Source organism: Gallus gallus, chromosome 2, assembly GCF_016699485.2.
Source record: "Gallus gallus isolate bGalGal1 chromosome 2, bGalGal1.mat.broiler.GRCg7b, whole genome shotgun sequence".
Taxonomy (NCBI): domain Eukaryota; kingdom Metazoa; phylum Chordata; class Aves; order Galliformes; family Phasianidae; genus Gallus; species Gallus gallus.
In genome coordinates this window covers 25,124,891-25,139,835 of record NC_052533.1, presented here as the reverse complement: position 1 = coordinate 25,139,835, position 14,945 = coordinate 25,124,891, and the positions used below count along the sequence as shown (strand labels likewise).

The 14,945-nt window shown below is 36.2% G+C and overlaps 1 protein-coding gene across 4 annotated transcripts in view; it reads right to left on the bottom strand.

Annotated features, from left to right (window-relative positions):
* Nucleotides 1-4,108: 4,108 nt before the first annotated feature.
* The window catches only part of NXPH1 (neurexophilin 1), a 143,566-nt gene continuing 132,729 nt past the window's right edge, over nt 4,109-14,945 (bottom strand). For all 4 annotated transcript variants that reach the window (XM_015281893.4, XM_015281892.4, XM_015281891.4 and 1 more), the window contains exon 3: nt 4,109-13,556. In XM_015281893.4, the coding sequence (XP_015137379.1) occupies nt 12,795-13,556 (762 nt within the window). In that variant the 3' untranslated portion in view covers nt 4,109-12,794. The remainder of the gene's footprint in view (nt 13,557-14,945) is intronic.

The window sequence follows — 14,945 nt, the reverse complement described above, 5'->3', positions numbered from 1 at the left end:
TAGACTGGTGGTTAACAGGATTAATAATAACAGAAGTATAAATAATATAAGAGTGGAAAGACCCACTTCTAACAGCATGTCTTCAGGAAATGAGCCAATTTATGCTGGTCGGGCTGTGAGGCAACAGAGAATAATTAATATTTTTCTTCTAATAGGGAACAACACTGAAAATAAACTCTGAGCATATGGACTATTCAGTAAATAACTAAATAGAGAGTAAGACTGTCTTCCATTGCACTGTAAATGGTGTTTCCTCTGTTTAATTAAACTGTAGAGGTTAAATCTGCAGAAGGGCATATGCACCTTGAAGTCCATCAAGTTTGTTCCAGTGATCACTGAATCCCAATTTTCACAAAACAAAACTCCAGGACAATTGCAAACTCCTGCTCTGCTTAAGTACTGACCACAAAGAACATTTAACATCTAGTGTATACCTAAGCCTGAGATATTTCTCTTCTTGAATGACTGAAGGTTTTTAGTTTGATAGGCTGCTTCAAAGCACATAGAACAGAAAAAAATGGGATTCACAGTCCTAGAAAATGCAATGACAGTAGCAAAGATAGTCAGTAGGAGCACCAAACTCACTTCTGCTTTCTAGGCAAGTGTTATAACGAGATGGTTCTCACAGAAAATGTGAAGATGAGCCCTGTGTATTTTAAAAGGGAAATCTTTATTGAGTTCTTTTAAGGAAAGAAAAGTCAGAGAGTTAATTCAAAGTATATTGCAGCTCTCATGAGATCTGATTCAGAGAAAAAGATAACACTTAATGGTTGGAAAAAAAAACAGGAGAGGAGAACAAGAAAAGGAAAACTGTTCTCACCAGCATCTGCAGAAACCACCCTGTTGTTAAACGAAATCATTTCCTCTGTTCAGTTCAGTCTCCACGAATTTTGTTTTGTTGTTTTAAATTTTTTTACAGCAATGATTGAACAAACTTCACGGACTATCTTGTGAGATAACCTTACCTCTCTCCAACCCAAAAGCTGTGCAACTGCATCACCTCAGTGACGTTCTCACATTTAAACCTATCAAAAAGGTTTACCAGAACAGGGGAGTGTGTTAATGCTATGGCTTTTTCTATAATGATATCCATTATGATAGAAGTGCTGGCAAAGATTTTCTCTGCATGCAAGTAACCACACAGACCTACACAATTTTTTCCACATGAAGCTGCTCCACATGCTATTGCAGCCACTTTAGAATCAAATGGAGGTATACAGAGAGCTGATAGTTAATAGTAAAATAGTGTACGTAGTAGCTGTAGGTGAGTTTTGTCTTTTTTTCATTTTAAAAAAGTTATAAATGAGGATCAAACTCAATTTAAAGCTAAATAATCTACCTTCAATGATCAAAATTAAGTAATATTTGTAAACGCTAAAATCCTTGTTTTGTTGAAAATATAAACATATATCCAAGCTTTACACAGTTTCTCTTGAGCACATGGTGTATGTTAAAATCTTTTAGAAGGAAGCAAAAGTCATTTCCCCAAACTGAAAACTCATCCAGACACTGATTACATTTGTAATACACACATACAAATGGACCAGAGGTAAGGGTAACTTCTAATCCATTAGCAACTGTCAGCAGAAGTCCCCAAAAGACTACTACTCCTCTGCAGAACTACTTCATTTGTTAATGCGAACAATAATTAAGCATTTATTAACTTTAGATAGTTCCAAGAGAGACAGTTTTCTGCCCTGACTTTACACAAAAATCTACTTAAGTTTTAAAGTTGCTGACATTCTTTCTTCCTACAAGAAGGCAAATGATGGAAATATCTCATTCCCTTAACACGTGGAATTCGTCGTTTCTGGTGAGTTTCCTGTTTAGTCCCCAAATAATCATTTCTTTAAACTTGTGTGACTTTAGTCGAAAGACTCTAACTGTAAAAATGCCAGATTGGTTATTCTGGAAACGTTAAGACCCCACCTGTGCCATTTCGCAATGATTTACGGTATCATTAAAGACTATGAAGTGCTGATGTTGTAAGTTTGAAAGGGAAAAGAGGAGGAGAGGGATGCATTATTGAAAACCAAAATCATGTTGATAAATGGGAGGAATGGTCTGAAATCAATAACAGGAAATTCAATAGAGATAAGTGCAAAGTACTACACTTGGGGCTTGACAACACAAGTAGGTTAGTACAGCAAACTAAAACATGAATTTGCAATACGCTTGCTGCTGCATACTAACTTTTCATGTTAGCACTCCTACTAAGCACTAAGTATAGCTTTGTGTGATGCTGCTTACTCCACATGTTGCACACAGCTGGTATTAGAGCAGGCCACAAGTATCCACAAGGGAAGCTGGTAAAGAGAAATTAGTGTGCTGTAAATTTGTATCCTGTCCTACAGCAATTTGCAAGTTATTATACTCTTTTAGACAGAAAAATCAAATGCAAATGCAAAGTTTGGAATTACAGGCTAGACAACATTACAGCATAAGCAAGATATAGTCAACACAGAAAGCACAGCAAGCCATCAGTGATAAATTATGGAAAATAACCATGATATCAGTACTGCATACAACACTGTTGCTAATATGGAGATAGAAACAGAAGATAATTCTTCATATTATGCTTTGCTCACTGTTGTTAAGAGTATCAGTAAGAATAGGCTGTTTCCTTCGGGGTTCCAAGCTTGAAAGATAAGGTAAGTTCTGGAGCAGCTGCAGGAATGCAATCAAATATCCTAGAATGAGAATTTGAAAGAAATTAGGCTGTTTACAAAATCTATGACTGCTGTCTGAGTCTGGCTTCCAAAAAAGTATAAAAGAATGCTATGAAGGGAGTCTACTGTTTTTTCTTCCGGTCCAGCAGGTATTGAAAGGAAATACATGCTCCATTTGCAAAGATGGAGATAGTCAACTACATTTTAAAAATACTAAAAATTAGGTGTTATCAACCTGAGGGGTACAAGAACAGGTCAACAAGAAGAACAGTAGGATACTTGGGTTTATTATTTTCAATTCTAACCTTGAGACATGACAGTTCTACAAGATAAAAAGGGAGAAAGAGGAAAAACGGAGGAGGAGAGGAATAGAGAAAGAGGCAGAAAGGAAGAGAGTAAGAGCAAGAGAAGGAGAAAGAAGACGAAGAGAGAGGAAGGGATTTGTACAAGCTTATCATGGGGAAGGGGCAGAAGAATATATGGTTGAGAAATACTGGCTATGTTTTGAGCCAGATTACCTTCAGAGAATGAGGAAATAAATATATTGGAGAGTTTACACAAACATCCTTCAGTGTGGTCTAAGCATGCTTACACCTTCTTAGCAGGAGCTCAGAATTAGCTTTGCAACCCCCTTTTCTCTATCTCTTGAAACCTATAAAAGTCACACTAAAATGTAGACTCTCTAGTGGTCTGTATGTGACTTAAATGTATGTTTTGCAATTAGATACAGGGCAGAATCATCTACTATTTCAAATGTAAGAGCAAGTTACCCTAATTTTCTAATTGATCATTCATGGTTCTGTTTTCAGTGTCTCTTCTAAGTTATCTTCCTCATCTTTACAATATCACACTTACAATTGCAAATCATAATAACTTATCATTAAGTTGATGGTTACATATAAAATTATGATTATTTGTACTTTATGTGCCACCTGGTTATTCAGATTTCATTTGCATCACAGTACTGCTTCTATGCCAAATTTGAAGTTTGCATGTTATAATGAGTTCAACAGATCTTATATACAGCTAATGTTAAAATAGAAGCCTTTGTGTTGACAGTGTTTCTCATTCAGACAGCAGATTGAAAAGCTCTTGAAGTGGAAGATGAAAAATCCATGCCTGCTTAGGTAAAGATGTAGAGTTTAGTTAAAGTATGCAAACAAAATAAAATAGAAGTTCTGAAGATTCACAGATTTGTAATGTATAAGGAGAAATGGTGATAAAGTTAATTGCCTTCTCTTGGCCACTAGCCATCAGATGTTTTAAGCCATATAAGAAAAGCAAAGGGAACATAATATAAAGATTTTTTGAAAATAATGTTAATATCTTGGGGAGAATGAGAGAAAGTAGAAAGAAGCCTACATGCTGGTGATTGCAACTATGTTAGCTTGCTACCTAGAAGCATATAAGAAATAGAAGGAAAACAAATGGAAATAGTGTATCTTTACTAGCAAGTGAGATTATTTTATTGATTTGCTCTACCTCCAAGAAAATCATTCTGCCTTTCAGTGATATTTAGACACTTAGAGGCAACAAGTTTCTGTACTTCCCAGCCCTGCAAATAAAATGCTGCTTATTTTTAATGCCTACCGATGTCTTTACCTAAGAATTAATTACAATTACTGTTTGTTACTTTGCATTTCTAAGTGATTTAATGCAATCATCTCATTATTTCCATTTTAGTAAAAGAAGTAGTTGTATCTCATCCATTCCACTTTATAAAATAAAGAAATGCAGAGCACTATTTGCGTGTAATCTAAAACTGGCAAAATGGACAAGAATAAAACAGTGAGGTAAGAAAAAACACAGACAAGTAATAAGGATAATAGACACACCAGAAATTAGTAAGAAATGAACCATAAACCGTTTCTCACCTCTAACATAGCAACAATCTAGAAATAGGTGCAATTGTCTAATGAAGATCATTGGGTGGTTCATATACCTGTGAGGTTAAAAGTATATTGAAAATAGGCATAAAGAGGTAGAGCTGAAGAAAATAGCATAAGCATCTGAAGACTGATAGTTCAAAACTCAACTGATGAATTAGAAAGAACATTGAAAAGTAGTATAATTAAGGCTTGCCATTTTTATTAGAACTAATAGTGGAAAGCTCATTAGAAGTCTTTTTCTTTTTTACAGTTTGAGACTACTGAAACTATGAAAATGGAAGAATTTATTAAAAAACATGTATATGATGAACCACTTTATCTTTCAGAGTCCACTTAACATATTACATTAATCTCTAGATTTTAACTGGAGCAGACATTGAGGAAATAGAAGTTGTTCTAAAAAGATGAACACAGTTCTTTCAGAATTGACAGCTGTACAGGTAGTATTTATTAATTTATGCAATATAACTGGAGAAAAATCTCAATTCCCATAAACAAAAGAAATGGATGTTTTTACCTCAATCTGAGGAAAAGCCTTCTGTCAGGGACATAAATTAAATATTTATATAGTCTGTAGTGAAATATCTCGAGACTTGCATGATGCTTCTAAAGCAATGCAAAAAAAAAAAAAAAGAAAATAATACTTATTAAAGGGAGAGATTATGTAATAAAATGCTTTTTACTGTAATAGTTTTGATTAAAGAAATAGTGAATAAAAGGTAAGACACTGATATGCAGAGTGGATAGTATCATCCCATAATATGGATGGAATTACTGTCGGAAAATACTGTTGATCCCTTAGAAAAACAGTTCAAAGTTTTCTTTCTGAAATGTCTAGTTTTCAAATCTTCACTGGTTTGTTTCACGTTTATGAAATTTTTTTGATCCCTCTAATTTTCCACCAACAATAGAGAGAAGTTCATTTCACACATCACTAAAGCTTTCCCTCATAGCAATACCTCTACTTGCTACAGGGCTGAGGTACATTTTGAACAAACAATAAACCTCACTTATGCTGCATCTTCTAGAATCTTATCCCTGACAACAAAACTGATGCTCTCAGAATTAGAATCAAAGTTCAAGTAAGTCATTGGTTTCCTCCTGATCTAAAGTACAAAAAATAAAAATAATTTAAAAAAATGTATTGCTTCTTTATTCCAAAGGAAAAGTGAAATAAAGGGTTTGAAATATGTGCCATGTAGTGGACATCAGTCCAAGCTGAAGTAGGCATCCATGCCCTTTGAATAGAATAAATAAAGTCTCTCACAAAGCAGAATTATCTATCTGCTAATTTTAGTAATGATATAATTTCAGCTAATTAGGAGGGAATATTAAAATATTTCTATATATTTCACCTATATGATCCAGCAATCCTTTTTGAGAGATCATGCTACATCTGTTAGGTTATACTGTGAGATGTATATTACCCAAGTGAACACAGTATTCCCACAGACTTACATTTTCTTGGACTCTTTAAAGTGACTTATATTTTAATGAGTGTTTTTTTCACAGTCAGCAAAACGTAAAACTTAGACATACACTTCCTCAAATTTATCGTAAAAATATTTCATACACGAATTTTAGCATGTTCTGAGTAAGACACTGCCAATTCTTTATTAAAAGAACAAAAAAAGTTTTATTAGGCAGTAGTCTGTTTTTCCAGTGTCAAAATGTTTCTGGAGATAGTATTTATACATTAGAGCATTAGCAGGGAAAGTCACCAAAGAACTTCAGTATAAATGATAATTACGTTTCCAGCTTTTGAATACTTGCATAAAATGAATCAGTTACTCCATTTCTCATGAATTCCAGACATACGCTGAGATCAGAAGTTTTGAAAATGTTAAAGAATGCTTATGTTTCATTGATACATATATATAACTGTTGAAAAACAGTACCTTTTTAGAGAACCGTGCATAATTTTTTAAGACTAATATAATGAACAACATGCCTTAAATTTATTAACACATGGTTTACAAGAACTCTGCAGTACATTCTTGAAAGTTGGAAGTTCTTAGCTTCAAATCTGAGTATATATTGTATATACAAATGTCTGTATTATAATGAAGTTCCTTGATGCAGCCATTTAAGCTCTTTCTAATGCTAAACACATAGTTGCATACAATTCAGCTGGTGATGAGTAATTTTTTAGATTGGATGCCTGGGCTTTAAGGTAAGTTTTACTGCTCAAGTAAAAGCAGATAATACTTTGTAATCAGAGAATAACAGAATCATAGGCATTGGAGCGGACCTCTGAGGATCATCTAGTCCAAAATTCTGCTAAAGCAGGTTCCCTAGAATAGGTTGTACAGCAAAATGTTCTGGTGGGCTTTGAATATCTCCAGAGAAGGAGATCCACAGCCTGTTCTAGTGCTTTCTAACCCTGAAATAAAAGTAGTTTTTCCTCCTGTTAGTATGGAACTTCCTATGTTCCAGTTTGTGCTCATTACCCCTTGTTCTGTTACTGGGCACCACCAAAATAGGCTGGTCCCATCTACTTAACTCTTGGACATTAGACATTTTTCAGCATTGTTAAGAACCACCCTACTCAGTCTTCGCCAGACTGAACAGTCCTACTCCTCCCTTCTCCATTACTAATAAGGGAGATGTCCCAGGCTCCTGTTCATCTTCGTTGCCCTACATTGGACTCTCTCCAGAAGTGCCCTGTCTTTCTTGAACTGGAGAGCCCAGAACTGGATGCCGTACTCCAGACATGGTCTCACCAGGGCAGAGTAGATGGAAAGGACAACCTCCCTCAACCTGCTGGCCACATTCATTTTAATGCACCCCAGGATTGATATTACCTTTCCTCTGATCCTTACGCACTCCTCCCATTTTCCATTACCTTTCAAAGATGATAGAAAACAGTTTGGCAATCACTTCTGCCAGCTTCCTCAGCACTTGAGGATGCATCCCTCTGGGGGGATGCAATTTGTGCACCAAATTTACCTAGATGATCTCTAACCAGATCCTCCTCAAACAAGGGGAAGTCTTCCTTTCCCCACATTCTCTATCTTCCTGAGGGGGAGACTTAACAGCAAAGGCTGAAGCACAGTAGGCATTCAGTAATTCAGTGCCTTCTCTGTGCCCTCTGTTACCAGGGCACACACCTTATTCAGCAGTGGACCCATATTTTCCCTAGTCTTCCTTTTGCTATTGACATACTCAAAGAAATCTTGTTATTATTGACCTCCCTCACCAGATTTAATTCTAAGTGGGCCTTAACCTTCCTTGCTGTATCTCTGCATGCCCTGACAATGTCCCTATATTCTTCCCAAGTGGACAGACCTCTTTTCTACATTCTTTAGACTTTCTTCTTCCATTTGAGTTCTTCCATGAGCTCCTTGCTCATCCATGTGGGTCTCCTTCCTAATTTGCCTGATTTCTTACTCCTAGGGATGTACTGATCTTGAGCTTGGAAGTAGTGGTCAACAAACTCTTTTGGACCTCCTTATTCCCATGCAATACCTTCAAGTAAGTCCTTGAATAAGTCAGTTGGCTTTCCTGAAGTCAAGGGTTACAATTGTACTTATTGACTTGTTTCTTCCATGTACAATCCTGAACTCCACTATCTCATGGTTCCTGTATCTGAGGCTGCTCTTGACCTTCTCATTCCCAGCAAGTCCTTCGTTGACTGTAACAACAAGGTCCAGCAGCACGACTCTCCTTATTGGCTCCTCCACCACCTGCATCAGAAAATCATCTTCCACGCACTGAAGAAACCTCCTGGACAGTGTGTGCCTGGCAGTTATGTTTTTCCAGAAAATATCAGAGTGGTTGAAGTCCCCCATGAGAACCAATGACTGCAAGCATGAAGCTAATTTCAGCTGTTTGTAGAAGGCCTCAACAGATTCCTCCTCCTGTTAAGGCAGCCTGCAGTAAGCACCCACAATTCTGTCACTCACATTAGCCTATGTCTTACTTCGCATCTATAAGTTCTCCACTAGTTTGATCCCTAGGCAGAGCTCGATACTTTCCAGTTGTTCTCTCACATAAAGATCATTTCCACCTCACCTTGCTGGTCTGTCTTTCCCAAAGGTTATGTAGCCAACCACGACAGCATTCCAGGTATAAAAACTGTCCCAGAGTGAGATCATGGCCCTGTGACCACACATAGATGCCCAGTTCTTCCTGTTTATTCCCCATGCTGCATGCATTGGTAAACAGGAACTTCAAAGAAGAAAAGGGAGCAGAGGACGCAATCCCTGTTTTAATCTACATTTTCATAACACATTGTGTTCATAGTAGTTTGTAATATTCCTATAGAATGCCAAGGTTACAGCATAAGAGTCAGAGAATGCATGAGAATGCAGTGATTTAATCACAGTAACACTGTAGTCCAAATAAACACCTTAGAGCAGTACTGTCTAGGCCAACATACACAAAAACACCACAAAACCTCCCTTCTGCTCTCCTATAGGTGGAGTTATAATATTTCTTGGTTCATTGGAAATAGGTACAGTGAACTTCAGCATTTTCTGGCATTATATATTTTAACAATGGAAATTTTAAAAGACAAGATTTTTTTAAAATATGAATGTACTATTTTGTTTACTATCCATTCAAACCTGTGGAAAAAGGGAGAAAGGGATAATATGAGTCATTTCATGAGCAAAGATGAAAGTGAATTTTCTGTTCTGTGCTGAATAATTTTGATATAAATAACAAGTTAATGTCTTTCAAGTTTTCATCACTGTATAGAACTTTGATCTTAGTACAAATACAGTGTAAAACCTCCTGTTTCCGGTATCCTAGATTTCTTGTCTTAAAAACACAGATGATAAATAAGCTCTAATGCTGATCCACCCAAGGCAAGTTAAATATATTGCTCCTCGCCCAAGTGTATGATCCATGTATTTTTGCAATAATTTGTTTCACTAAAATAGCCACATTTGTGAACACTTTATATTATAAAAAAAAAAGAAGAAAAGAAAAAAGAAGGAACAAAGCCACTATCCTCATTTCATAAAAATCAATAACTCAACCTTCTTTAATCCTAAAAATATACCTTTAGAGCTATTCACGTTTATGATGTCTAGAATTAGTGACCTGTAGTAAGGCAAGATTTGCCTAGACTAGCACTCCTTTAAGTCATTGTTCATGTACAACACCCAGATATCCATACGTACATTGTTTAACTGAATTATAAATACTCATGCTCACTGAATTCCTTTTTCACCTTGCAGAGACAAACGCATTCTTTATAAAAGTTAAAAAACATGAAATATTTCCCAGAGAGACTGAATGAACTGCAATGTAATACTAGCAGATAAGTAACACATTATATGCTTTGATTTTAGATCACTGTTTCACAACCAGATCACCAAAACAGCTCTTCCAAGTTCAACCTCAAGAAAGCTTATCAGGAGTAGCAAGTTCTTTTAAGACTTAATTCTAAAAATATCGTGACTGGCTGTGAGAGAGGCAGATAAAGTACCAACTACCACAATTAGAAGAATCAAATCCATTGCTTGAAAAATAACTCTTTTGTGTCTTTGTGTTACTTGAAATCTATATATATATATATATGTTTATGTGGTACATATATATATGTATATAATTTATACACTTCATAGAATGTAAATATTTCATATATTCATGAACAGTATAAAAAAAAAGGAGCATAACTAAGTTGTACCAGTAGTAGCCATTCACATTCACTCTTCAGAAATATCAACGAGAAACCACACATGTAATGTTCAATCATAATACAGGTTGCTAATGATATTTAAAACTGGACATTTATATTCTATTATATATAAATTAGTACCCTGTCAAACTAGATAGCAAAATTCTCATTGACTTCAATGGAGCCAAGATTTTACTCCTGGTCATAGCATGGTATTGTGGTATATATTCACAACAGTTACTTTCCATACAGCACAAATGAGGAAACACTACTAGTACAATCACAGTTCCTGTCAAAGAAAAAACAAATGTACTGTAGCCTAACATACTCCTGAATGTAATCAGAATCTGGACTGTATGGCTTGGACATTTTCTTTCTCTAAATCTACACATGGTCCAGGACCACAAGGTTGTCTTTGGAAAGTCACATATATAATGAAGAAGTAATTCCCACAGGCATATCAGTTTGAAAAAACCAAAGCATTAATAATATGGAAGTCTCCTCTCCTACCTGTACATTATAAGGAAAATGTTTACTTATCAAACATATTATTTATTCACTTTATTTCATTCTCGTTTGTGTTCTGCATGTTTAAGCAAGAGATGTTCACAACTGGATGTTGTTTCAAACTTCTCACTTCTTGAAACATTAATAGATTGTTTACTGGCACTTTGTAGAAACCGCTTATGATGTTGTGCATATTTGGAAGCTGACCCATCTCTGTATTCACAGCTTTGACAGAAGAGCACAGAACGTGGGGTAAGAGTGGGAGGGGAAAGGAAGCATTGCTAATAAGGATAATTCTGAAAGATAAAAGAAATACTGAGTTCTTCTTTAGGCAATCTTCTTTTAAGCATGGCCTTGCTATAGTCACTTGTTAACTGGGTAGAGGGGGGAAAGTGTGCCAGTATACACACAAAAATAAATAAAAGCTATGAGTTTTTCATTCATATGAAGAAAATTCCCTCAATCCATATACAGGGATCTTTTCAGAAATCAGTGTCTCAGAGGAGGCTAGAATTAAGGCATTGGCAGGCCTGCGAACACAGAGTGGCATCATGTTTCCCCACTTCTAAACACTGATGAATCATTTCAAACAAATCCTAACTTTTGTAATTCATCTGAGTGGGGTCTTCCACTCGTTATCAACACCTTTCATAGTAATGACATCTTCTTGCTAAGATGGGCCTGAGAACTTTTTATACATTCTCCAAATATGTCTACATGTATTTACACATACTCTTATGCACACACATGTATATATACACACACAAACATGCCCACACGCAAATTTTTAACTATATATATGTACATATGCAAAGAGGCAAGATTGAAAACCATGTCAGATTTGGAACGTTACCCACTTTTCCAAACCATTTAAACTACCATCTACACAGTACATATTGAAACTCAATTTTAAGATTTCTTTTATTTTTATGTACAGCACTTTTTTTTTTTTTTTTTTTTTTTTTGTCTGGAAATAAAATATCTAAGTACAGACAGACTGTAATGTTGTATATGTTTAGCTTTCAACAATACTTTAGCTGAATAAATGCTTTGTACATAGTTCTGTCTTTTAATGAGTTTACAGCTACATTGATAAAATGGATTCCTCATTTCCTCAATTGTTTTTAACCAATAACAAGCAGAGAGACAATTACAAGTTAATATTAATAAGCAGCTCAAATAACACTGGTTAAATTATGTACAATACAAACCATTCATACAAATCAAGACTAGGATATTGAATTTGTTACAATATTTTGTAATAAAGATAAGACAGCCACTTATAACTTACATGTCCTCCATGAGGCATTTTCCTTCCTAAAGATCATTTAGAGGGTTTTAAAATAGCTTTGCTTGACTAAACTCAACCAGGTTTAAAGAATCAGAGCTTAAAGAGTCAGAGAAACATAAAACCAGAATGTCTGCCCACATGTAAATTCCAAATGTTTGCCCATCTTTACTGGTAACAGGCTCGCTCCATGGAAAAAGAGCCACCTAACACCACCTTGAATGTGCCTACTGTATGCTGGAAAAAAGTCACTATGCTTTGCTGTGTTCATATAGCAAGGAATACTGAACTCTAGACACACATTTTTCCCATTTTAACAAGTATTTACTCCTACAGTATTATTTACCGGTACAGCTACTCCAAGCAGTAGAACGCATGAGTGGGGATTATTGGTATACACTCAAAGGACTTTCAAAGAGATTTCCACAATAGTCTGTGTTAGAAACTGTTCTCTGTCTAGTTAATCCATTTTGCTTGATGATAGTTTATCCCAAAACCTTAGTTATCAGACAGTGAAAATCTCTCTTAACAGGAATCTCAATAGATATGAGCTGAAAAGAGTGTGTGTCTCTCTGTGAGTGTGTATGGTTTTATTTCAAATCCATAGTGATTTACAACTAGATTGATACATGGTGCTGACTGGGCAAAAATTACATTAGATTGTTTTCCACTAACATATTTGCAGCCATATGACATCAGCAGCAGCAGGTAGACACATTCCAGGCAATAGATGTGGCTTTCCTCCTTGAGGTTACAGCCCTGTCATACGAATTCTTTTATTCCCCAGGCTTCAGTCTCAGACACGTTCATCCTCACCCTGAGGGGAAGTAGGGTGTGTCACTGTGGTAGTTGTAATCAGGACACACCTTCTGTACTAGTTTATAATCTGTACTATAAAACGAAATGTAAATACAGATTACTTTAAAGGGCTTGGAGCAGAGCCATGACACGTGGCTCTGGGTCTGCTCCTGATAACAGGTTTTTGAAGGGTCATAGTTGCAGAGTGTGTTCTTGGTAGCCTTGTCAACCTTTTCATACTCAATTCGACAGTTAAAGGACTTGGAATCTTTGGCATCAATCACTGTCTGTTGTGCCAAGTCAAATTCCACTATTTTTGTAGGGGGCACTAGGCTCACAGATACATTCCCTTGACCAGTGGAGTTATGCCTGAAGTAAACGCTAAACGTCCCATTGCCATGGTCAACAATTTTCCCTGTTATTAACAGATTTAGCTTCACAGTCTTGATGTTGGAATGAAAATCGCCCCAGCCAAACATTTTCTTAAATTTCCCAGTCTTGACAATGGGCCGTCTCTTTGCCCTGGGCCGAGGTTCTTGAAGGTCTGTGGAGTTCCTCAGCCAGTCCCAGAGATCTTGCTCAGTATAAGTTTCTGGGGCATCATATCGCAGGTCCAAATCTGTATCATTCTCCTTTCCACGAAAAGTCTGTGACAGCAGTCGGCTGATGGACAAGTCTTTGCTACTTTCTGTCCATATGTGCTTTAGTGTGGATTTGGAGCTTCCTGATTTTAGAAGTTCTGATTTACCTCCATTTGTTAAATTTGCACAGGTAACCTGAAAAAGAATGAAGAGAAGAAAGAAAGGATATGTTAAGATATTCCTTCAGAATTAATCCTCACCATTCATTTAATTCTTCAGCATACAAGCTACCTCTGTCATGATGCCAGTAATTGATGAGTAAGGAATAAAGTGTGCAAAAACTAAGGTACACATCTGTGTCATCCTGTTTTCACTGATCATTTCTCATCTCAGAGTGATGTACTTTTGTTTTAATGTTCTCTTCTTGCAGTAGCTGTGTTTTCCCCCGTCTGAGGCACGCTCACTTATCTTTACTGCCCCTTGAGTTCCCTGTTAGGTTGTTGTCTTGATGGTGCCAGTCTGAACATGCTGAAAGTCTGTGTCACTATAAAGCTGATAATAGCAACCTACTTTCCCTACTCCTTTTGTAAAAACACACTGGTCTGCAGTCTAGACTTTGGTAACAACTACAGTATAAATAAGACACTAATGTAAGTTTTAATGAGTTTCTTCAACAGCAATAAATATACTGTGAGTTATAACCCAATTAATGCAAGAGGAGTCATGCACTTTTCTCCCTTTCTAGATCAGTTACTGATTTGCCTTGTCCGTATGAAGCTTGACATGTATTTCTCCCTTCTCAACTCCTGTTTCTTCACACCTTTCTCCATGAACCAGAGTGATCTGTGCAAGACAGAGAGCCATTGGTGCAATTTCAAGAAAAAAATACGGCCACTTATCTGAAAGTAATAATTTTTAAAAATCATAAAAATCACATTTACATTAAAAAAAAAAAAAAGAGGGAGGAAGAGAGAAAACTGTGGACCATGTTACTAAAAATCATAATTTTCAGAGACAGGTTTTCAAAGAATTCAGTGTCAGAGCAATTTTTTCTTATTTTTTTATTTTCTCTTTGCCTTAATTGTGTGGAAAACAGAGAACAGATGCAGCCTCACAGCTGTCTAACTCACAGCAGTGGAGGAGAGCAGAGAGAGCTGGAATTAGCAGGGGACAGCAAGAAGACAGGAGCCATCTACAACACCCTTAGACTCATTTCTTTAAAAACTTACACCAGGCACACTACCACATTTTTTTAGTATATCAACTGACATGAAGAAGACATTATTTGCCTTTTCTTATTTCCTACATAACACATTCTGAAAATGCCTGCTTTATACCTCTGTGCTCCGGCACTGAGTTACTTGTGCTTTCATCTTTTCAGTTATGACTTTCTCTTCACTTAAAATAGGAGTATCTTCCCAATTAAGAAAATATATTGGAAATTGGCTAGTATTTAAACCATGTCCCCTTTCTACTGGTATAACTGGAAGTACACATCATGGACAATACCTATCACAGCTTGACCTTTTCATTTTCTAACAATCATGGAATTGAACATGCTTTCATTAGCTTAAATATGCTTTC